Raw genomic sequence first — 26,422 nt, forward strand, 5'->3', positions numbered from 1 at the left:
TGGATCTTCCAGTGAGTGTTGAACCTTTTGATCCTGATGAGATCTTCTCCATTCTTGGATCTAAGTGTGGCTGGTTCTCTAACAATCCCCAGCATTTTGATTTTACAACACAGGAGTAACACACATTTTTAAAATGTTTTGCTTAAATTGTCTTTGCTTCAGTTATTACTTGTTGAAATTTCCTAAAAAAAAAATCAAATTTTAAAACAGTACTTTTTTCCAATATAATTTAAACTCTTTCTTTTGTATCTGGTTTGATATTGAATCCGCTAATACTAAATTATACTTTTTTCCCCCACAATTTCTCCTTGTTTCCTAATCCTTCAATCTTTTTCAATGCAGTTTATCATTCTGTTAAAGTCTCTGAGCTTTAATCAGCTCACACTCAGCAACAGGCAAGTTAAAATATTTCGCATTGTAAGTCCAACCTTGAATGTTCTAACAGGGCAAAGATTAGAACAAACATTTTGATAAATCATCAAAAATGCTGGATGGAACAGGATGTTTCCAATATTAGGGAAACAGACAAGTACTATGTATCACACTATGGAATGTGTTAATTTAATTCTACTGATGCCCAGTGTTACTGGGTCAAAATTATAGCTTGCTGGGAAAGTAGTTCTATTATGTAAATGGATGTGTGATCTCGTTGGCGGTTTATGTTTCTTTGTCTGTCTTCCTGCTTAAACTTGAAATACCAGTTCCTGAACAATGCACATTTCATAAGCAGAGGCTTCCAGGAAAATATAGTCTGAACTGCTTAATGTTTACCCTCAATGAATGCACAAGGGTGTAACCCACACTTTTAAAAGGTAACAACACGCTTTGCTTAAATTATATCTACAAGTAGAGGTGAACATGTATTTGTTGAGTTCTAAAGGCTTTATTTTCTCAAAAGAAAATGCCAAGCAGTTGATGATAGAGTAAAACTTAACTACAGGGTAAGACAGTCTAATGGTGGGCCTTAACTGTGGATACATACTCAAGTCTACTTATGAACATTAACTACAAATACGGATTTTTGAGAATTCCACTTTTTGCTGCAAACTCAACTTTAAAAGTGATCAAGTACACATTTTCAATTAATTTTTGGATTATTAGTAGGAATGTCTTATTCTTCATCATGACTAAAGATGTGGTGACTGAGGTGCAGCATCTTTGAATTATTGCATCTGAGATAGTGAAGTTATCATAAATTCCACAGGGACTGAAAGACCGCTTGTGGTTCTAAAAGGTGCTGAAGGTGGTAGGATTGGATAATGCTGTTCTATCCAACTCTATTACCATTGGAAAAAAAGAGTAAAAGACTAATTCTTTTGTGATTGAGTGAATACATTTTCAGTTCTTTAAAGTACTTTATTGAAATTGCATGTTTTCTTAGCTCATTTATGGATGTCAGCAACACTAGGAAGGCCAGCATTTACTGCCCATGTGGTAATAATATTCCTGCTGGTAAAGGCAAGCGTAGAGCGTTGTGCATGGTTCTGACATAATCTCTTTATTTTATGCCTCAGGTAACAAGAATTTGTGAACATACACAGGACAGTCTCTCTACTACTCCACAACTCAATTCTTTACTGTACATTCCACTGCCCTGTTCTACTTTCCCCATTACATTAGATTTCACCAAAATTCCATTTGCCATTTTTTTCTGCACAGAAAAACAGATTATCTATATATTCCTGCTGTTTAAACTATACTTCTTCACTGTCAAGCATAGACAATTTTTTAATACCATCTGAAACCTTTTATTGTGCCTCATCCATTTAGGTCTAAATCATAAATACATATTTTTCTTAGCACAGTGGCGCATCCAGCAGAGCTGGTACCTCACAGTACCAGAGTACAGGACTCAGTCCTGACCTTGGGTGCTGTGTGGGGCTTGCAGTTGATCTCTGTTACCACCTGGATTTCCTCTGACCACTCCAATTTTTCTCCCAACCCACCCAAACAATCCAAAGTTGTATGGGTAGGTAAATTAATTGGTCATTACAAATTACCACTAGTGTGTAGGTGAGTACAAGCTAGGGAACTTCAGGAGAATAAAATGGTATAATCTAGGATTAGTGAGACATTGGTAGTTGATGGTGAGTGTGGACTTGCACCAAAGAACCAGCTTCCACACTGTATCTCTACCTCATTTGATAAAAGAGTGAGCATTTCACTTTCTGGAACCCTAATGGCAACAGCCTTACAATCACACAAATATCTATTGTGTATCCAATTTTCCAGTCTTGGATCCTAAAGACTGTTGCATTTTTGAGCAATCTGCCACAAAGGACTTTGTCAAACCTTTATATAAGTACACTGCCAGCTCCTCTTAGAATTAGTCAAGACTCAATCTTCCCAAAAGAATTCCAAACTAATTGTCCCTGGTGAAACAACCCCAAAATGGTGGTCCAGTAGCAAAGTGTGGGGGGGGGGGGGAGAGAATCAAAATTAAAATAATGACATGGAAGTAAGTGTTTACATTACAATGATGCTCTTGCCTTCTTTAGTGGAGAAAGAGGTATTCTCAGTGATTTGTGGTTCCCTTAGTGAATTCATATTCTGCAGCTAGGTATCAATTATTTTGGCAAATTGCTAAATACTTTGTTTTATGAATGAGGCATTCCTGGCCAATTATTATATGCAGTTGAGACCAGTATGGTGAAAATAACTTTTGCATGAAGTTAGGACTTCACCTCCTTAAGGATTGTGCAGTATCTTGTAAATCAGGCATTCCAAATCCTTCTTTATGCCATAGGGCCTTACCATTAAACTAGTGGTCCCTGGACCCCAGGTTGGGAACCCCTACTATAAATGATATCTTATTTGTCTCTAGTACTAATAGATATAATGTTGCAATTGACCACTGGCAGATCAAGAGTAATCCTGACTTTCACTATGGTCAACAGCAAGGAGGTTATTCTATGCTCAAATGTCTCCTTTCTGGAAGAGTCATGGTCAAAGTGTCTTTGAAGTCGGCCTCTACCAAACTGTAGACCAAACATATGTAGATTCACAAATTAAGCTGCTCAAGCTTTTGAATTTAAGAGTACTGTCTGCTTCAAAGCCTTGTTTACTTCCTACTTGCTCCCCCAAGTTTACATGTGGCATTCTCTGTTGGACAATTTGAGCTGAAATGCATGGAGCAGCACCAACCACTATAGATATATCCCTTTTCAACCTCAAAGTATTTGATTCCATCAACAGGGAGGTATTGTGAAACTTCACCTCAAAGACAGTCTTCAGCATATGTATGTATGCAAGCCATGATCCTAAACTAACAGTCCACAACCTCAGTGAAGACTGTCAAAGATGTGTCATTGCCCCACTTTTTCCAATCACCCTTGCCCCAATGCAGAATGTCATCAACAAGATTCCTGCTAGAGTGGAGGGTATAAGACTGCTCAGAGTGGAGGGGAGCATTTTGGATGGCATTATGAATTCTTATTTGCATACATCAGGAATATACAGAATTCCAGAACAGAGAGCAGTAAAAGAATAGCATCTTATCAGTTACCCATTCACCCATGTGGTCAGGTACCTCCTACCAAATCTGTGGTTCCCACATTGACTTCAATAACCTCAGAACTAAAATAGAAGCATGTTATACTCAACATCTGAGAGACTGCCCGGAACCATATTTACATCTATCCGTCAGAAATTGGGGAAAAAGTCAAACCTTAATTTGTTTATGGTACAAAAGGATGATAAATTTATAGTCAGAGGCAGCTTTCAAAAAGACATTGGCAGGTTAGAGAGCAGACGATTGTGAAACAATACAATTTATTGTGGATAAATTGAATTAAAAAACAAGGGAGCATACACACAATGAAAATGTATTCATGTCGACCAAAATACCTGCCTCAAAAATGTTTTCTTAGAGTACAAATGTACGTAATCAACAATTTAAAAGAGCAATCGGGATTTAAAAAGAATGTAACACAGTAAACAAAGTAATAATTTGTTTGAAATACTGATTAGAGCACTTTCTAAGCTCCTCTATAGAAAATACAATGTGATTGTTTTTGTTGGAGCCAAGTGGGAAATGAGATTTAAAGCAATTAAATATTATTGCTGTCAGTTGAGGTGCCTTCAGTTTTTAAAGGGGCAACAATGGAAGTGAGAGCATTGATTGTCTGGTATGGAGAGGCCATTGCACAGGATTGGAAAATGTTGTAAGCTATGCCAGCTCCACCATGGACACTAGTCTCCCCAGCATCCAGGACACCAATGTCCAAATTGCAGAATATAATGAAATAATTAAACAGGAATATACAGTAACAGAATGGGATTAGGCTTTGAATGAGTTGGGTAAGGCCTTGTCTATGCACTCCATGATCAAGCTTGTTATTATTGACCACAACATTTCTACAATATACATCTACCCTCAAAAATGTCTGCATTTAGTCATAAATATACAGCAAACACTAAGAATTTTCCTGGAGCTGATATGCAAATACATTGCCAACAACTTAAATGAATTACAATATGATTTACTAAATGAGAAACAGCACAAAGGTCCTTTAAGAGCAAAATGCTGTACACGATCATTTTGTCATAAATGACAATTGCAACAGAATAGGATTTTCTTAATGTACTTTACAACTGAACAATAGTTAATATTCTTGAATAATTTTTTAGATACCTGGAATACAAGATTAACAAAATTGGCCAAAAATCTTTAGATTAAAGGCATAGAAAAACAAGCATTAAAAAAGCCTTAAAATTTAGGGTAGGACAATTCTTCCTCTAGAGCAGAAGCAGAGTTAGGATAGTGCAGTATGATCAAATTTTTTGGCAATATTTCAGGAGATCCTGAATTTGTAGTAAACCAACAACACTTAAAATAAGGCAATGTTACTACCACTGCTTAAATAGAAATCTAAACCAAAACTACATAGTACATACTTTTTTTATCTGTTTCAAGGTTATAATTATGGGAAACAGAAAGATGAAATGGAATCATATAGGAAAATACTCTAATAACCCAGGCATTAAAACAAAATCTCTGATAATCAGAGTTTCTTGCTTCTCTACACAGTCATGACAGATAATTGATCCTTATATAACAACTGCATTTTTACTTAGTTGCCTTCGCAACCCGTAACATTAAGAATAATGACGAAAATCCACTTCAATATGATGAAAGGTCTACGCAAAAGAGGTCTGAATTTGCTAACTTTAAAGTAATGTGTGGCATATCGGACACCACGCACTGATTCCTTGCTGCCAATTTCTATGTGATATCACTTGGACTGGTTACCTTGAATGTATACTGTAAAAGAGTATTAAATCTAGTCTTTACAACTAATAGACTAGGGCAATGACAGTTCATTTAAACCCAGTATACTAAATGTGACACTATTATACTAGCAGATGGTGTTGAAATCTGGATACTGCACAACTGAACAAACTGCTGTCTGGAGGTGAAGTGTGAAGTGTGCAGAAGCTGAGTACATTGTGTTATGAGTACTATTTTTAGTGTGAATTATTGCATGTGACAGACATGTATTGTGCCTTTGTGAAAGTAGATTAATGTCCTTGCATTAGCATAAATTGCATAGTATTACTATGGAAACATTTTTGTTTCTGTGTGAACTGTATTGTAAGGACAACTTTTGATATTAACATTTGATAGCTTACTATAAAGTCTGAAGTTCAAAGTAAATTATATTACGAAAGTACATTTATGTCACCAGGTCCCTACCTGGCACTCAGCTCTCACCTGTGGCTCCCTGTAGCTGTTTGCATGCGACAGCAGCCACACCCCGGGCAACGGCTTCGACAAGCCGGCTAAACCAGGTGAGGGTAGCTGACAGGTCTCAAACCCTTGGTGAGATAGGGAGTTGTCTATCCCAGCATGTGAAGACAGACTCCGGCGAATTGAGCGGACGAGACCAATGGAAGGTCCAACGGTCAAGAAGACGGTCTCTGCAAGCATCCTGGAACGTGTAGAGCAGGACAAGACACAGAAGACATCCTGGTCATCCACTGCGCCTAGTCCCACCTCCAGCCGTCTCGACTCTGTCTTGCCACTGGATCCAGATGGGAATTGGGAAGAGAGAGTGAGGCTGACGCTGCACAACTCTCCCTCACTTAAATCCAAGTCATGCGCTAGTCTCGACACCATCAATAGTGGTGTCGAGGTCCTCATCAACGTACGATGCATGAACATGTCACCATATACAACCCTGAGATTCATTTTCTTCTGGGCATACTCAATAAATCTATGACTAATATAAGCATCCGTTAGTCTCATGAGACCATGGATTTGTGCCTTGGAAGGTTTCCAGGGCGCAGGCCTGGGCAAGGTTGTAAGGAAGACCAGCAGTTGCCCATGCTGCAAGGCTTCCCTCTCCACACCACCGATGTTGTCTAAGGGAAGAGCATTAGGACCCATACAGCTTGGCACCGGTGTCATCGCAGAGCAATGTGTGATTAAGTGCCTTGCTCAAGGACACACACACTGCCTCAGGCAAGACTTTAACTAGTGACCTTCAAATCACTAGACGAACACCTTAACCACTTGGCCATGCGCCAACGCTTATGACTAATAACCATAAAAGAATCAATGGAAGACCACCCAACCCATAGTGCAGAGGACAATAAAATGTGCAAATACAAAAAGAAATGTTAAAAAAAAGCAGTAAGCATTGAGAACATGTGATGAAGAGTCCTTGAAAAAGAACCCATTGGTTGTGAGAAACATTTCAAGAGTGGGGCAAATGAATTTGAGTGAAGTTATCCTATTTTGTTCAAGAATCTGATGGTTGAGGGGTAGTAACTATTCCTGAAACTGGTAGTGTGAGCCCCGAGGGTCTTACACCTTCTTCTTAAGGCAGCAGTGAGAAGAGAACATGTCCTGGGTGGAGGGGGTCCTTGATGGATGCTGTTTTCCTGCAAGTGTTTCATGTAATTGTGCTCAATGGTTGGGAGGGCGTTCTTCATGATGGACAGGGACGTATCCACAACTTTTTGCAGAACTTCTCTATTCAAGGACATTGGTGTTTCCATACCAGGCTGTGATACAGTCAGTAAATATACTTTCCACAACACATCTGTAGAAGTTTGTGGAAGTTTTAGATCTCATGCTGAATCTCAGCAAACACTAAGGAAGTAAGCTGGTGCTGTGCTTTCTTTGTAATTGCACTTGCATGCTGGGCCCAGAACAGGTCCTCCAAAATAATAACACCTAGGAATTTAAAGTTGCTAACTCTATCCAACTCTGATCCTACAATGAGGACTGGCTTATGGACCCCTGGTTTCCTTCTGAAGTCTATAATTAGTTCCTTGGTCTTGCTGACATTGAATAAGAGGTTGGTGTTATGACACCACTCAACCATCTTTTCAATCTCCTTCCTATATGCTGCTTCATCAAGATCTTTGATTTGGCCTATGACAGTGGTGTCATCAGGAAATTTGAATAAGGCATTGGAGCTGTGTTTAGCCACACAGTCGCAAGTGTAAAGCGAGTAGCACAGGGGACTAAACACACAGTTTAGTGTGGTGCACCTCTGCTGATGGAGATCCTGGAGATGTTGTCAATCCCAACTGACTGGGGTCTGCAAATGAGATCTAATTGCACAAGGAGGTATTAAGGCCAAGGGCTAGTCAATTTTAATGAAGACCAGGAATAGATTAAACTTCTGTAAGGGGAATGGTCCAGTGACTAACTTATTTGGGAGCATTTTTCTTAATTTCCTTTGAGTACATATTCAGGGGTTGATACTGTTTGTGTGTTAATCTAGGGACTGGGTTGTGCGCTGAGAAATCCACTTAGACCCTTTGTCACAATCAGATTAATTGTGGTGGGATTAGGATGCTAGCAATTCAAGTTAGCATTAGTCAAGAGTTTGGAATGTAATGTATACTTACTCATTCTGTGGATTAAAATGTTTCATGTTGTATTACAGAAATGTGGAATTGTTCTATCTCCTGAACCAACTGAAGAAGGATGTTTTCCACTCAACAAACAGATCCTTTGCAAGACTTGTCACATATCCCTAAGTAACAGCTCCACTACTTGAAGACCAGATTTTAGAAGTGAATTATTCAACTTGTGAACTGTTGTTTGTTTGTTGTTGTAGATCTCTATTTCGTTTCTAATCACTTCAAATAGACAGTATCAGATCTTAGACCACTGAAAAATCATTCCTCAGAACCCATTTATGTGAGAGGCTTCTGTATACTTAGCTCTAATGTGCCAAAAAAAAACCCTTGAAAATCCCCGATTTGATTACTAGCCAACGATCAAACCCAAAATAACTATCAGCTGTAAGACTGGCATCAGCACCCTCCTTACAAATTTAGTGATAACACTGAGGGGCTATACAAACTGGCAGTCACGTTTTCCCTATTGTGATATTATGGCATCACTTCCTGAATGGGCAGGTATGGAATGGAAAGCCTGTATAATGAATTAAATTATAGTATCATGTATTATGATAAGCAAACAGAACTTGCCTACACAAGCTCAATGTAAAAGAAAGAAAAAGTGCATTCATGTAATCCTATGAGGTGGGTACAGGCACGATGGGCAAAATGGTATGTTTCTAAGCTAGTTCAACCGCATCCAAGTTTTTTTAAAGTTTTACATTCATCTTCCTGATACCAGCTCCAAATATATTGCTGTCAGTTCAAAGGACTAAGCAATCTTTCCACATGTAGCACATTTAATATACTATTTCATATTAAAAGTTGTGAATCTTTGTACTCGATATTTCTGTTCTTATTTACATTAAATCAGAAGTTGCGCACATTAAATAACACTGACCTCCAAAATATATTCAAATTAAATAAGCAATCATGCTTTACGTTGTATTACATTTTGGAAATAGCATAATTACAGATCCAATTATATGTATGTCACTTGAATAACAAAAGGTCTTTACAAACAGCAGCAACTGTCCCACCTCAATTCATATTGAAGTATGTCTGTTCTACTGCATCATAATGAAACAGCAAAAGAAATCAATATACACTATCGAAATAATACAAACCAATTTTAATCCTTAATTTATGCCAAGCGGTTTAATCAAAGGTTGGGTGGCAAAAGAACATTTGTTCTCAGGATAAGGAGGAAGAAAGTTAGGAATGCTAAATGCCATCCAGCAATTCCAGCTGCTGGATACCATCTTTATAATGGCCAAGTGCAATATTGGACTTGGCTGTGTAGCCTAAATCGTACATGGAGAATGTGTCAAAATTGAGTTGCTTGCAAATGCATTCCAGCCTCGAGAGGTGCAAGAGAAAATCAAGAAAAGGTACAGGGGACTAAACACTGATCTGTGCTGCCACCAATAGTTCGCACAAGTTACATTTCCTTACAACCCACGGCTGCATTTTAGTATTATTTCACTGATTATGAGGCAAATTGGTTTATTATAGTCACATGAACTGAAGTACTGTGGATAAATTTGTCTTGCATGTTGCCCATACATTATAACTGTGTATTAAGTACAAAGTAAAATAAAGTGCAGGATAAAGTGTTACAGTACAGAGAAAGTGCAGTGCAGGTACAGTAAGGTGCAAGATCACTATGAGGTAGAGAGGGGTCAGGAGTCCATATTATTGCATTAGGAAACCATTCAATAGTTTCTATCCATCTGTTATAGAATTGTCTTTGAGCCTGGTGGAATGTTTTCAGGCTCTTGTACCTTCTGCCGCAATGGTAGAGGGGAAGGGAGAGAATGTCCAGGGTGGGCGGGGCCTTTGATTATGCTGGCTGATTTACTGAAGCAGTGAAATCTGTAGAGAAAGATTGTGGAGAGGAGGCTGGTTTCTGTGAAGCACTGAGTTGTGCTCACATCTCTACAGTTTATTGCAGTCATGAGCAAAGGAACTGCCATTCAACACAATAGGAAGCTTTCTATAGTGCATAAATTGTTAAGGGTCAAAGGGGCTGTGCCAAATTTCCTTAGCTTCCTGAGTAGAGGAACAGTAAGCTCCCATCAATGTGATTGGATCAGGGTAGCCTATTGGTGATGCTCACTCTCATGAACTTGAATCTAGCAACCGTCTCAATGTCAGCATTATTACTGCAAAGAGGTACATATGTATTGCTTTCTCTTCTTGAAATCAATGACCAGCTCCTGTTTCGCTGACACTGAGGAAAAGGTTGTCATGACATCATACCACTAGGCTTCCTTTACTCTTGACTCATTAAGATACAGCCCATTTAATGGTGTCATCTACAAATGTGCACATGGAGTTAAAACAGAATCTGGCTGTGCATTTGTTCGCGTATAGGCAATGGGGTAGGAGGCCAAGGATGCAGTCTTGTGGTATGCTAGTGTTGGCCGCCCATCCTTACTGAATGTGGTCTGTTGGCCATGAAGCCAAAGTGAAGTGCTGAGTCCCAGGATTAGGAGTTTGGAGATGAGTTTGTTTGGAATTGTATTGAAGATAGAGCTGTGGTTATTAAACAATAGCCTAACATAGGTATCTTTGCTTTCCAGATGCTCCAGAGATGAGTGTAGATCAGGGAGATTGTGCCTACCATAGAGTTATTACATCAGTGGACAAGCAGCAGTAAGTCGAGATTGCTTGTGAGGCTGGAGTTAATGCATGCCACGACCAGTCTCTCAAAACACTTCAAGATGATGACTGTTAGAGCCACTGGGTCACATCATAAAAACAAAATGCAATGTAGACAAATCCAAGCACAATAGCCATAACCACAACCTGTCCTACCTAAATGCACAAGCTGAAAATGTCATAGTCATACCTTAGTGATCCCGGGGGAAACAGGTTTTCGTTACAGTTGCACCATAAATAATAAATAGTAATAGAACCATAAATAGTTAAATAGTAATATGTAAATTATACCAGTAAATTATGAAATAAGTCCAGGACCAGCCTATTGGCTCAGGGTGTCTGACCCTTCAAGGGAGGAGTTGTAAAGTTTGATGGCCACAGGCAGGAATGACTTCCTATGACACTCTGTGCTGCCTCTCGGAGGAATGGGTCTCTGGCTGAATGCACTTCTGTGCCCACCCAGTAGTGGATGGGAGACATTGACCAAGATGGCATGCAACTTAAGACAGCATTCTCTTTTCAGACACCACCGTCAGAGAGTCCAGTTCCAGCCCTACAACATCACTGGCCTTACCAATGAGTTTGTTGATTCTGTTGGTGTCTGCTACCCGCAGCCTGCTGCCCCAGCACACAACAGCAAACATGATAGCACTGGCCACCACAGACTCGTAGAACATCCTCACCATCATCCGGCAGATGTTAAAGGACCTCAGTCTCCTCAGGAAATAGAGACGGCTCTGACCCTTGTTGTAGACAGCCTCAGTGTTCTTAGACCAGTCCAGTTTATTGTCAATTCATATCCCCAGGTATTTGTAATCCTCCACCATGTCCACACTGACCCCCTGGATGGACACAGGGGTCACCGGTACCTTAGCTCTCCTCAGGTCTACCACCAGCTCCTTAGTCTTTTTCACATTAAGCTGCAGATAATTCTGCTCACACCATGTGACAAGATTTCCTACCATAGACCTGTATTCAACCTCATCTCCCTTGCTGATACATCCAACTATGGCATAGTCATCCGAAAACTTCTGAAGATGACAAGACTCTGTGCAGTAGTTGAAGTTGGAGGTGCAAATGGTGAAGAGAAAGGGAGACAAGACAGTCCCCTGTGGAGCCCCAGTGCTGCTGATCACTCTGTCGGACACACAATGTTGCAAGCACACGTACTGTGGTCTGCCAGTCAGGTAATCAAGAATCCATGATACCAGGGAAGCATCCACCTGCATCGCTGTCAGCTTCTCCCTCAGCAGAGCATGGCGGATGGTGTTGAACGCACTAGAGCAGTCAAAAAACATGACCTTCACAGTGCTCGCTGGCTTGTCCAGGTGGGCATAGACATGGTTCAGCAGGTGGACAGATTATTGACTCTTGCAAGTCCCCTTGAAGCCACACACAACTTTTTGGAAACACAGTACGAAGAATTCACCAAAAAGACCATAATGATTCAAGGTGGCAGTTCCCTTTTTTCAAATGCAATTATTTTGGGCCTTAAATAATGCCTTCATAGCAATATATTCCTTAATTAACCACCAAAAAAAACTGAAATAACTTCTCACTTGTACTCAAACTATGTACAAAGAATAATAAAATCCTCAAAGAAAACATCCCCGAAGTACAACCTAATAGTGTAAATTATAGCTCATCCATACTTGTAATATTGCATAAGTTATATTTCTGCAAAAAAAAGTATGATAGTTGTTTTACCAAAGTCCAGATAAAATGCTGCTGAGAAATTAAGCGATTACACACTGATATAAATGTATTCCTTATGCAGCATACTAAATAACAGCAAGATTCAATTCCCTAAATAGAAAAGAGTTCCTATTACAAATCTGCACATTCAGGATGTTACTGCTGTTGATTTCAGGGGTTCTCCTATGGGAAATAAATCGATGCACTATTCTGAAACCTACAAAATATTAATAACTATGCTCAGTAACAGTAATTTCCACATTTAACGACATTTGGTCATCTTACAACACACATTTAATATGTAAATCAGGACAAGGTATATATCAAGAAATCCAAACCAAATCAGACTAATTTAGTTTGACAGGAGGAGCATCATAACGTTAAACATTACACTACAAAACTGATATTTCTTGGAGATTAACAAGAATGCAATAATCTAAATATTGAGTATAAAATAAGTCACAAGTGTCTTGCACCAGTCCTCCAAAATCTTAGCTAATTTCAATGAAAGCAGCAGCAAGGCAAACTAACACTACTATCTCAAATAAAGGTTAATATCACCCAAGAATTTTTAAGAATGATGGAAATCCTGAATGAGACTACTATTGCAAAGTGACAGTTTACAAGACAAACACATAAACAAGTACTATTTGTTGCAATCATGTATTTTTCAGAAGGCCCCAGATCTACAAGGTAGGTCTAAGGTTTTTTTTTGTTCCCTCATGTTTTGGGGGGGGGGGGAAGGAAAATATCCCAATAGTTGCCAATCAGTAATTGGCCCTTAAGCATTATAGGTAGGAAGGTGAAGTTATCAGCTTTGGTAAGAAAAACACAAAGGCAAAGTATTATTTAAATAGTAATAAATTGAAGTACAAATGGATAGAAATGTCAATACACCCGTCATCAAAAGCAAACATGCAAGTGTGGCCAACAGTTAAAGTATCAAGTAGTATTTTGGTCTATAAGCCATTTTGTAATGAAGACAGGAGCAAGCTTGTCTTACTAAAATTACAGAAGACCTTAGTAAGACAATACTCAGTTTTGGCAAAGATATTCTTACCATAGAGATTTCTGGGGCTGATGCAGAATAGTTGGACGGTGCCAGTCAGTATGTGAGGAGAGGGAGGGGTCGGTTGGTGAAAGGGAAAGAGTCTGGAATCAGGGGTGACAGTTTCATGATACGGGGTGACATATTTAGCACTGAGTTGAGATTTGTGAAAAACTCTCCACCCCCCCCACCCACCCATTCAGATGGGAGGGTAATCTGTGTTTCATTTACAGGAGGTGGAGATGAAGTTGCAAAATATATTTAAAGGGAGACAGGCAGTCGTCCAAGCACAGAATTCAGCAAGGGCAGTAAGAAATAAAAGCATGGTACTATGAATCTGGTGTGATCAATGAAATGGCAGAGTTGGCTTGAAGGGTCAGATGGTTTACTCCTAATCCAATGCTTCTATATAATTGAGGATATAGTTAGCAGTCAACTTAAATCAATGGATCTGGAGTCACACATACACTTGACCAGCTAAAGAGGTATTTCTTTCCCTCAAAGGCATCAGAAAACCAATTTTTTTTTCTCTAAAGACAACCTAGCAGTTTCGTGGTTAGTTGAATAACTTGGTGTAATGTAGATTTATGGTCACATACTTTTTCCTCGTGTCTATTTATTTACATCCTAGGATTTCACTTGGATGAAAATAGTTATAAGAGGAAAAGGTCTATGACCACACACCTATACTAAATAGGTGTCAATTTAAGTTAATTGCAACATCTTTGAATTGAGGGAAAATTATTAGCATGCCAGCCAATGATTTGATCTGGAAAGGACATGCATATGGATGTCCAGATGAATTCACCTATGGAACATTTCATGGATATTTTAAGGATTATCAGGAGAGCAACAGAACCTTAAGGAAATGTGATAATTTTAAAGTAACAAAATAAATGCTAATGAACACAAAATTAATTTAAGCTCCTTGTGTATTCATTTTTAGAAATGGATGGAAGTAGTTTCCTAAATTGCACATGGCACTATATCAAGAAGCAAACATCAATGTTTGGAATAATACAAGCAGAGAAATGATAAAGACATTCACAATATGGAAGTAAGCTTATCTAACTGCTAGCATTTAGAGACTATGTTTTACATTTTAGAAACTTATTTTTTAAAGTCAAATGACAAACTATCATTATCAGAAAAAAAATTCAAACATATGATTAAGTAGTACTATAATACTAGTTTCCAGGAACCAAAAATAAAAACAATGCTGTAAAAACTAAGGTCAAGGAGCATTTGGGTAGGAAAAAAAGCCAGTATTTCTCCCCACATTGGCATTGCCGTTTGAACTCTTCCTTAGATGCTTGCTATTACTTATTGGATAAGTCTGTGACAGGAGATAGTTGATACAAATTCTGTTCTTGGCTGGCTTCTCTCGAAGAATGCTCCAGAGACGGGTGCACAAGCACCCCTGCTATAATTTCTAAGAGAAAATGAGAGTTTCTTAATGTGCTCTTCCTTCTGAAGAGGAAGTTTTCTCCTGCTACCCCATTCATATTTATTCCTCTAAGACCCAAACCTATCTGATGATAGTTGTTTCTGGGAGCTTACTGTGCACAAAAGTTACAGGAACAGTTATCTGTGTAATAAGGACAGGTTGAATAGATTATGACTTTATTTCCTGGAGTATAGGAGAACAAGGGAAGATTTGATGAGGGTTAAATTATAAGGTAAATACATGCAAGTTTTTTTATTCTGAGGTCAGGTGAGATTAAAACTAAAGGTGAAATGTTTAAAGGGAACTTCTTCAGAAAATGTTGAGTGTGTGAAACGAACTGACTGTGTAAGTGGTGGATGCAAGTATGACTTCAACACTTACAAGAAATTTGGATAGGTGCATGGATGGGAGGAAGATGGAGGGCTTCTATTCAGGTACAGGTTGAAAGGCAGAATAGGCTGAAGGGCCTATGCCTGTGCTGTAGTGTTCTGACTCTCTAACTCGTGATAATTGGTCATTGATGTGAAATGTTTTTACGCATAGATGCTGTCCATCATGCTGAATATTTCCCTCTATTTAAATACAGGAAATAACCCAAATAAAGGAACAATTCATGTTGGGCTGAATTAATCTCTGTTCTTCTTCTGTTTCCACCAAATTGACATGGAAGGATATTTGGTTAGAGACCTATTGTTAATTAAACAGCTCAATATATTTGGAAAATGTCCGTCAGTGAAGTTGCTGATTTCTGAAAAGACTAGGAAAATCTTCAATCTTACTGCAATGTGAATTCCTAAGGGAGCATTAACAACATAGGTTATGAGATGTTTCCATGAGTAAGAAGGCAGAGTTAGAAAGGAAACAGTCATTTAAAGCTGTGTAGCAAATTACTTTCACCAAAGGTGGTTAATTGCTGGAGTTCTGTACCCCAGAAGTTTGAGGAGACCTTGGGGAGTTGAATACATTTTTGTATGATTACACAATTGAGGGTTCTCGGGAACTGGCACATAGGGCAGTTCAGCCATTGGACAAGCTTAAGAGTCATACCCTTATTCCTATTTTGTGTTCTTGGAATAGAAACTTACATTTTAAAAATACAAATCAGACATTCAGATAAAATGGTCTTAATATCAAGGCACTTGAAGCAATGTGACCTACTTTTAGATCATAGAGAATTTCTAGGAACCTCAATAATAAACTTAAAATACAAAAAGTGTAGTACCTACTTATGGTTACATGTACAGTTAAACCAATGAATAGCAAACAAAGCCAGTTTGGAACAAACGTACATGGTTTCCACGAAACAAAAAGGTAGTTGCTGGGAAACCACAAAACTGGTTGCTGGGAAGCAATTACTGGATTTGTTACAAAACATCACTAAGTACACATATAAGTGGAACATGAAGCTAAATTGCAGTTCTGTTTAGGACTGATTTAGTCAGCAGAATATAATCCAAAGGTGCGCATATCACACACACACAGACCAGCCTTTGGGGGCAACATTCTTCTGTTTTTGTTTTATTTGGAAAGGATACCATAAAAAAAGGACAAAATGCACAGGTCAAAGAACAGTGTTAACCAAAAGATGCCCAACTACACACAAGTGAAGACTGCAAAGGTAATTTGGGTTCACTATCAATAAAAAAAACACATGCCACACGATGTATTTTAATTGAAGTGCTCACTTTACAAAATTATTTATTGCCAGCCTTCACAAATAATAGAAGTGGGGTAATCTATTCAAGAACTTAATAAGATCATAGCTGATTTTCTCTATCAACATCATGTTCCTGCACAAATGTCATATCCCTGATGCTCTTAATACTTGAAAACATTTAAATAGCTTAACGTGCACCTGTAGCCATTTGGGTTTCTAAATATATTCCCTTCCATACAAGAATTTAAAAAAAAATACCCTGAGTCTACCGTAGATGATTCAGAGAAAGAAAACAAAATCAAAAATAATGCAGGTGCTTCCAAAGGGCATTTTCTAAAAATACGTGTAACTAAAACAAGACCCAATTATCAGGTACACAAGATACAACGCAATACATTAGTTAGATCAAAAGCCTCCATTTGTAACAATTTCTGAATTATTGTTGATTAGCACCAAATAAACACAAATCCAAAGTTCTATGATAACTACGCCATTACCCTTTTTATGAGTTCTGCTTTTATATTACCACTGTCACAAAATGCAATCTTAAGAATATTGCGTGTGTGCCAATTGCACATCTCAGTACATAATTGCAGCCTTTGAAAAGCTATAAGCTTATGAGTAATGTACTTTTCAGCCCTGCCCTTCCCTTCTTGCTATCTTGCACCAAGGTCATCAAACCTATGGCTAAACACCCAAGAACAGTGAACTGCAAGCATAGTCCTTTATTGATTATAAAGTACATAGGTCAAACAGTAACCTTTCTACAACCAAAATCCATTTCCGTCTCAACCTTGTGATATGCAGCTAATTTCCAGAAAATCAAACACGTTATGTAACTAAAACTTTTTCCCCCTTCGATAAAAATGGGCCTGCTGAAACAGCAGGCTTGTGAAACCGCCTATTGCACCATTTGACACACAAACTGAATTCAAACATTTCGCAATTTCAATCAGCGTTTAAAACTTAACCCCCACTAACAGCTGATCGCCGGAAAATCCATCTTAACACGACCCCTCCCCCCCAAAATTTTTTTTAAACTTTCGTGATTTTTTTTGTCTCAATTTTACAGCAAGAGCGTGAGAAGCATGTGACCCATCAGGCTGTCAGTACTTATGTTTGTAAATGTATGTTTGAATAGTGACGTAATGATTAAATACAAAATTTGATTAAAGTATTTTATATTGGTCTCCTTTCTGGAACACTTACTGTATTGTGGTATCACTACCCAAACTGTTGTCCTTTCCCCAGAGAATTCTTTCCTTCTCTCCAACCCGATATAAATTTAACATATCCTAAATTTAGCGATCTTGTAACAGTTGATCTGTATAGGTTGGACGCAAAGCCAGTTTTATTTAGTACTATGACTAAACGAAATAGCATCTTCCAAGAAAGATCACACTTTAAGATCGCATAGGGCTTAAGTGCTTGTTATTCCACTATTTTAAGCCACAAGGTAGTCTATACTTCTGGTATTCCAGCAGTGTCTAGGCGCTGCACTCCCTGTTAGGGCAGAAAACTGGCTGCCACAAAATGGCGGACTCTCCAGAACTTTCCATCGCCTTAAAATGGCGCCGACTGGAAAGGGAAGGGGGAGGGGAACAAAGACGGGGACAAAGGACTGAAATGGACGATATTCCTGTAAGAAAACCCCACGAACACACAGCAGTTTTCTGACAAAGCTACTGGTAACAAGCTTTTTTTTGAAGGTTGTATTTCCTCAAATCGGTCATTTCGGCGTTCAAGCCATCTAAAATCTTCCCATATCGTTCAGAACATCCAAAATTTAGTATTAGTCGAAGGACACGGATTAAACAGATCTATTCTTTAAATGGAATAGTGGATATCCCTGGAATGGCGCTCTCAGATTCCTCTCTATTCATCGCACTCCGGCGCCGACAGCAGCCTTTCCAGAACTTTCCTCCCAGTCACTGTAGTAAGCTAGACACCAACTCTGCACATTTGCGCAGACAACACGCCAGACCACTTTTTCGCGCACGCGCACTGCTGCTGCCGCTGTGGAGCCTTTTGCGTCGCGCTCTGCGCACGCGTGGTTCCACGGAGCCGGACGATGGTGAGATAGCGTACGCGCAGGCGTAGACGGCGTCGATTCTTTTCGGCTGGGAAGCGGCGAGGGGGGGAGGGGAAGGGGAGGGAGGCGAGGGTTTCTCCACGCGTGCGTGTTGCGGCGTGGAGCCGAATCGACCCGGGGTTTCGTGGCGCTTGCGCGCCCGCTGTAGTGGATTCCGCGCATGCGTGGTTCTCCTCAGTATCGGGTCTCGGGACGCGCTGTTAGCGTCTCGAGGAAAAAAAAACGCGTCAGGTCGGGCGGCGCGAGCGAGGAGTAAGTGTGTGCGTTAGCCTAATGGTGGGATTTTACCTCAAGGATTAACCCGGCCTGGGGCCGTCGGGAGCCAGCCCCGATCACGGACTTTCACACACTGAAAAGGGGTCCTATGACTCGCTAAGGATGGTACGAGAAACCAGGCACCTCTGGGTGGGGAATTTGCCGGAAAATGTCCGCGAAGACAAGATTATCGAGCATTTTAAGCGGTAAGTTGGCAGTGCGAGAGATGAAGTAAACACTTTTTAGTGTATTATTGTGTGGGCCCGGCTTCGAGTCCGCTCGGGTAAACTGAAACCGGAGAAAGTGTCGGTGTCTTACTGCAGCTGTGTAGGTGAGATCCATATATACACACACACGCACACACGCACTGCTGATTAAGTTCACATCCTCCAGTTTAGCGAAGGGGGTCACAGGCGGCCCGACTGTATTCCTATTGTTGTGTGGCATTGCTGCAATCTTGAGGCGATCTGCTTATATACGCTCACTAATGTCACCAGACAGCTTCGGCGAGCTGCACAGAAAAGAAAGATCGTGCAATTTAAAAAGTGAAATGAGATACAAACACGTTTTGTCTTTTTTTTCCATTCTAGTCAGTTACTCAGCTAAATCGGTACTTTCTAAAAAATATATCGCTGTGCGTTGCAGCGTGAAGTTTGCAATAACGTTTGCAAATGTTGGAAAATTTTATGAGTTTGGGAAGCTCCGGCCCCGTGAGAGGGAAGGATGTGTTTTTAGACACATGGGAGCTGTAATGGAGGACAGGACCGTCTGTGGGAAACAGGACTGGGGGAGGGGAAATCCTGCACAACACATTTGCTAATAGCAAAGGGGTCGCTTATCTTCGATCAGAACAAGCTGCTTGACCCTGCATAGCGAAGAAAGAAAATTTACAGGCTCGTGATACACTTCTGCTGGCAGGAAATATGTCATTGAAATCGTTTGATTAAAAATAGGAAGTTTTAGGTGCCATGCTTTCAAAATGTGTTCCTGTTTCTCTGTGAAATATTCTGATCTTTCAGCTAGAGATTTTGCAGTGTATTACATTTTCCAGAAAGGAATCAGTGATCTGAGTTCCAATTAAAGGTTCAAATATGTGTGTAGTGAAGGGAAGGAATTTGGAAATTGTGCTTAATTTACCTTTTAAAAGATGGCTACGTTGCGAAAGCGAGTCGCAAGTGTCTGTACTGTTTGCTTCTAACTTTAATTGTTATGTTTTAATCAGTGGTTGTATTGATGTAGAGGGTAATGATAAAATAGGGATACTGAGCGTAGCGTGTGGTGCGAGCGTGAGTAAAATGGCGGATCCCATTCTCGGCATCATACCTCACGTTTGGCATTTGAAATGTACTTTGTCGGAGGATGTGTGGCAAAATCTAATTACCATATTGTGTATGATGCTGTGATTTCAAAATGTTCAACACAGTATTTGTGAAACAATACGTTAATGGTCTTATAAATTTGCGTCCTTAATCCCTATTACGTTTTTTGAACACAAAAGACATACCAGAACTGTTGGAGGATGCATTACAACTATTGAAGAACAGAAGCTAGCTAACTTAAAATAATGCGGGAAAGCTTATCGATTGTTTCCGTGGAAATATCTTTATTAATTGCAAAACACACTAGGGATTTAACCCTTATTTCATTGAGATTATCAGACTTGATAATAAGCCGTGTGTTTGTTGCTTGATGGATATATTAAAAAAAATCCATGCTAAATCTTAGTTAAACTAACCACGGTTGAGTTGATCTGTAAGCATTTTTATCTCGTGTTCAAAATGGTGTGTCTGCGTTGAAAATCATTACATTTATTGATGATTTATGTTCTAACAAATGGAAAAAGGCCGAAGGGTTGGACAAAGATGCAAATACATTGTTCCAAAACCTCTGCACCTGACTTCTTGCTTCCTGACAGTAGTAGGTATGGAGAAGGAACTGGTATTTGAAAGTCTTATTGTGCATTGGAAAACAAATGGTAACAAGGGGATCCAGTAAATTTTGCTAGCATTCCGTGTTTAGATAAAGGATTTTAGTAAGAAGTTTCTAAATTTTAGATTAATGCTGAAGTTGCCTAGTTACAGTTGCTAGGTGATTTGTCAACGTTATCAAGTTCGCAGTCTAAGTTAGATCTAATTAATTTATTAGTTCTAGCAATATCTAGAGTTTGTCAAAAATCTTAAATGAAGTAGTCGAACATGCATTTAATGACTGCAATAAAGATGAATTTGCCTGTTTTATCTCCCATTTATAAGCATCGATTATCCTGCGTTTTGGACGTTCTTTCTGTCAAGATTTTATAGATTGGTTTACTGGTGTAATGTAAATTCCATCATTTTGCATTACATCACTTGTATATGAATGCATATAGTGTGTCTTAACAATCTTGACAATGTCTCCACGTGGATGCGAACGGGAGCACATCTACAAGTGCTATAAATACGTTTTTTAATAAATTCATCTTTATATTAAAATAGTTCTTTTTAATTCTTTAAGGGGCAGAAAAACATTCTTGCAGTTTTTAGTGCTTTCTCCCAGTAGATTGGTCGAGCAAAAGGTCTGTAGAATTAAAACAATTTTAGTACGTAGTATACTACCACAATGGTTATAAGAATTGAGACGATTTGCGGTTTGCAGAATCTGATGTCTATATTCATATTTAATTATAGAAGAGCGCGGTATCTCTGTATAACAGTTTGAAATGCAAATAAGCCAGTTCCCACCCCTCCCCCACTGGAGAACGCGAGAAACGCATAAGGGGGAGGGAGGGTGCAAAAGGCTTCAGAAAGAAACGATCTGGAACAGTGTTCTACTTCAGGGGAAACATACAAATAAGCTTGTGGTTGTGAAACAAAGCTCAAGCTAGTTCATTGTTACAATATTGAATATTTGGGGAATTTAATACTTTCCATTGTATTTGCTGCTTATGTTATTTTGTAACAGCGTGGAGAATCGTTGGAAATCTTTAGCTTAGCGTAAAGTGAATCTATGTTAAATAGCGTTTGATCGACGAGTTTTTCTTCCGTCATACACCGTTGTATATTTAGGAAATATTTAAAAAAGTACCAGCAAAGCGGGCGAATTCAGCGACCATAGTCTAGATGCTTTCTTCAGCAAAAGGAAGATTTGGCATTAATGTTTCAAATCGTTAAAATTTTCTTGTGTACACTGTGTTGTCATTTTTTTTTGTGCGTATAAATAGTCTGGTCGAAGAGGGCGTGGCCTCTTTGTGATCTGGTGTATGAACACTGTTAACTGAATCTAAATTGCAGTAGCAGTCTAATTGGAACAATTATTAAATTCAGGAGAAATGCTATTGAATTGAATACGGATTAGGTTTAATCTTGATTAGTTTGCGTCTGTGATTTTAAAAATAAAGCACTTTTTTGTAATAACTGAAACTCGAAAGTCCTTTTTTAATAACGTAGAATTATTTTACCAAGGAGTCATTGAATGAATAGTTTTCTTCTGATAAGATTGAAGGGCCTAAACGTAAATTTACTCTTCCTGTCCATTTATTATTATTAAAGGTAGCTGTTCCTACTGATATGAGAAAAGGCAGATTCATTCCAAAATCTGTGAAAATTGACTTTACATTCCATGTTGGTCTGGGCTTCTTCCTGGGGTCACTTCAGATGATTATTGTATCAGGAGTGCAACTGACATTACTGTTGCTGCCCCATCTCCAGGAAGGCTGCACCTACTGTACTGCTACTATTCAATAAATTCAATCATTGTTTGTGGGAGTTTCATCATAATGAAAACATTTTAAATTTCAAACTAATCTTGGAATCAAATACAAATAGGATATTTTCTATTTATGATAGTAGTCTAAGTACCTTAAAACAATCTTTAAAATTACTTCGGCGTGTGGTATCTGAAATGTGTTTCCAATCCATGTGTACATTTTTTTTAGAGATACAGTGAAGTAAATTGTACACAGGATTGTGGAATGACAAGTTTGGCTTTGCATAGCTAGCAGTAAAAGATGGATAATAAATCATTACTTGTCCAAAATTACTGGCTCCAAACCTCCAGCTAAGATTTGTTGGCACAATATTTAACAAAGGTGCCAGCTGGTCCTGCTGCTGTGTCTGAGTGCGAGCATTTGGTTTCTTATACAAGGGAAACAACCTTCCTCCTAAATACAACTGTATTGCTCATACTTGTGTACAATTCTCTATCAGTTTTTTTAATTTAAAATGCAACCTTTCAAAACTATAAACCAATATTGATTTTGATTTACAAATGGCCTGCAATGGATTTAAGCAGAGGTGTGAAACCTGAAGCAAAATCTTGGGCTGACACCACAATGAAGGAAGAACATAGCAGTATATGAAAGCTATGATATAACAATATCAGATTCAGAGTTAATACTGATTTATATGACATGAAATTTGTGTTTTGCAACAGCAGTGCAATGAAAAGACATAAAGTCACTATCAATTACAAAAATAAGTCAAAGTAATAAGATTGTGCTCATGGACCATTCAGAAAACTGATGACCGAGGGGAAGCAGCTGCTTCTCAATTGTTGAATGTGGGTTTCAGGCTCCTGTACCTCCTCCACAAAGATTATACTTTTTAGTTCATCCAGGGGATAAACAGCATCATTTAACTGCAAGTACTTTACATCATAACATTTTGTTAATGATCTTGACAAACAATAAGCTCTGCAAGCTTTTCCTATTATTTACAACTTGTGGTGTTCCTCTCAGCACCTTGTGGCGCATTGTCCAGCAACCTTGACATTTCTTTATCATTTGTCTATTTTTTACGAGGCTAAGTGCTAGCTCGATGCTCAACCTAGCATAGATGGAAAGCATGCAAGGAGCTGGCAAGATTTGAATCTGGGACCACTTGCCTTGAAGTCTGGTGTGATGCCATTAACACCACCAGCCAGATTTTTTAAAAGTACGTTTTGGCAATATTTTATTTCAATACAACACCACAAACATATCATCTTAAGCAATTCACTATAATCTTTGTTGTGCACTTAAATATCAAGGATTTCATGCCTTTAAGTTGTTTACTCCTTCATGTTATGCTACATAATCAAGTTAGATAATTGTCAGTTTTGGAGCTGGAAAGAACAACTGTAGCTAAGAATCCTACCTGAACAATCAGACTTGGTGTTTGTAACTGAAACACATATTTTAAAATATAATATGGAGCATGTGCATACTTGAAAACAATTCTAGTTTGATAGCATTTTGAACAATGCAGTCATAATTATAGTCTAGTGTCTCTATTGCCCATCTGTTCCCCTCGTGTATTTATATTTATCCCTTCTGCTCTTAATCCACATGAAGGATCTCAATTAGTAATGACAACTCTCCATTTTTCTATTTGCTCCTGATTCCAGTATTTGTAATCTCTTGTGTCTCCATGTAATGTTGGATTAATTTGTTTGGTAAATTACCCTGTCTCTGCTTGCTAAATATCTGACAATTTTATATGTTAAAAAAATTGTGAAACAACCAACCATCTTTAAAGTATCGAAAGTAGACATACAAAGATGCGTATACTTGGTGTGGATATAGTGTGCATTTAGAAAAATAGTATTTTGTAAATGTAGATTTACTTGTTTCATACTGGCTAGAGTGGAGATGGTTGTTTTAAACAACAGCAATGTATTTGGTCCATTGGATCTATACGATTAATGACTACATGGACTAAATAACTTAATTTCCTGTAATCTGGAAAAAGTCTGGAATATATTGCAAGCAGTTGTTTGGTATTTTATGTATTGAGCAGTTTTAGCAGATACACGAGATTTCTACTGACTAGACAAGTCTTAGTCAAGGTATGATCCACTTCAATTTTTATGATGCTTATGGATACTAAGTTGTCTGGAAATTTGATTTTAACAGTTAAGCACAAAATTAGAACATTGTTTAAGTATTGTCGCTCAGGTTTGTCTTTTTGCCCTTTTTAATTTAATATTTAGATAACTCAACTGCATCATCATTTATCCAACTAAACTTAATGAAATACAACCCAAGTTTATGCAACCTGTTATCACAATTTGAAAGAATATTTCATCTTGTGGAATACAGAACATAAGACCTATTGAGATGGTCGTGAATCTTTGTAATAATGTTGTGAAGGCTGAATCACTAAATATATTCAAAATTGAAAGAGATTTTAGACTTCAGTGGAATCAACAGTTAAGAAACCAGACAGGAATGTTGAGCAGAGACAAAGATCGATCAGCAATAATTCTACTGAATGGTGGTGTAGGCCTGAGGGGTCTTTTTTAAAACATGCTTTTGTGCTCTTATCCAATTTCAGCAAAGGTAATTTTTCCAAATTTCTCCTTGTGCAACTGGTTGTCAGACATTAATATTGCTGCTAGAACACTTGGTTATTTTTATCATACTGAAGATGCTGAATAAATGGAAACAGCTATGTTGTTTTGTCCATGGGATGTATTGCCTGAAATAAAGGCGGCACAGATTTGTTACTGGAAAATTGCATGTGACTAATTTGTATAGCTGGAGCAAGCAGTGGCAGAAAGGGTGTATGTTAAGCTTGCATGTTGAGGCGTAACTAACAGTGATGACATTTGTACTGACTAAGTGAAATGTTGCCACTGTTGTAACATCAGAAGAAAAATTGACTAAGTTTATATGAACTAAGGTTTATGATTAACAAATCAAAAAAAGGGGTCTCCTTAAGCAACATCATAGAGCATTAAATTTTGGATATCTTTTTTACTTGTCTTTTATTTAGCTTAGAGTTCTATTGCATGGCAAGGTGATTTTGTAATGCATGATTCATTTTGTATGAAAATTGATATACCATTATACAGGTAGTACCAACAATTAATTGTGGTATTTTTGGGACATCTGTTTCCTTGTCCTTGCATATGAGTAACTGCCTTTAGATAGCCTGTTCGTCTGATTTCTATATGCTTTGGTCTTTATCATGTCTTATCAGAGACATTTAAAAACCCCATGTACGTCAAATCTGCATATGCTGGAAATCTGAAACTGAAAATGCTGTGAACGATCAGCATGTGAGGCAGCATCAATGGAGAGAGATGAAGAGTCATTGATCTGAAAGGTCTGTTTTCTCTCTATAGACACCCTCTGACCTTATGAATATTTCTGGCATCTATTTTGTTTCAATATGTTAAACAGGTATGGCTATTAAAAATTCAAAGTACATATATATATGTCACCATGTACTACCCTGAGATTCATTTTCTTGCAGGTATTCACAGTAGGTACATAGAAACAACAGAATCAATGAAAAGCCACACACGACAAAGATATTTCAGTATAGGTGTTGACTATTCTCTGTTATTTGTTGGATCTTTGAAGAGAGTTTCCAGTATCTTTCCCATCACTACATGAATTACAGTGTCTTTATTTTAATACATTGGAGCTTTGGAAATTAAATGGTACATTGAGTTGATAGTTTTGGCCACTCTGGAATATCACCAATAGGGCAGTTGGAACCATTTTTATATGTGGTGTAAAGCTCAATTTTTTTTAAACTGACAGTACTTTCGTGATACAGAGTGCTGCTTTGCAGAGAGATAAGTGGTCTAATGCAGCCAAAAGGCCTTGATGTTACTGCTGCTCACTATTGCCACTTGACTGAATTTACCTTATTTGAATGGGAAGGTTGAACTCGATCAGGTAGAACCAGAGTACAGTGGTGGTCAGTGGGTGGATCAGAACAAGTTCTGTTCACAAAA

At 38.4% G+C, this 26,422-nt stretch overlaps 2 protein-coding genes across 4 annotated transcripts in view; both read left to right on the forward strand.

The window, feature by feature from the left end:
* The window catches only part of fblim1 (filamin binding LIM protein 1), a 57,091-nt gene extending 39,490 nt beyond the window's left edge, over positions 1 to 17,601 (forward strand). For all 3 annotated transcript variants that reach the window (XM_063033292.1, XM_063033294.1, XM_063033293.1), the window contains exon 8: positions 7,902 to 17,601. In XM_063033292.1, coding sequence (XP_062889362.1) covers positions 7,902 to 8,015 — 114 coding nt within the window. In that variant the 3' untranslated portion in view covers positions 8,016 to 17,601. The remainder of the gene's footprint in view (positions 1 to 7,901) is intronic.
* Positions 17,602 to 18,655: 1,054 nt separating this feature from the next.
* The window catches only part of spen (spen family transcriptional repressor), an 88,218-nt gene continuing 80,451 nt past the window's right edge, over positions 18,656 to 26,422 (forward strand). The window contains exon 1 of the mRNA XM_063033291.1: positions 18,656 to 18,924. Within this exon, the coding sequence (XP_062889361.1) occupies positions 18,842 to 18,924 (83 nt within the window). The 5' untranslated portion in view covers positions 18,656 to 18,841. The remainder of the gene's footprint in view (positions 18,925 to 26,422) is intronic.

Source organism: Mobula hypostoma, chromosome 25, assembly GCF_963921235.1.
Source record: "Mobula hypostoma chromosome 25, sMobHyp1.1, whole genome shotgun sequence".
Classification (NCBI taxonomy): Eukaryota; Metazoa; Chordata; class Chondrichthyes; order Myliobatiformes; family Myliobatidae; genus Mobula; species Mobula hypostoma.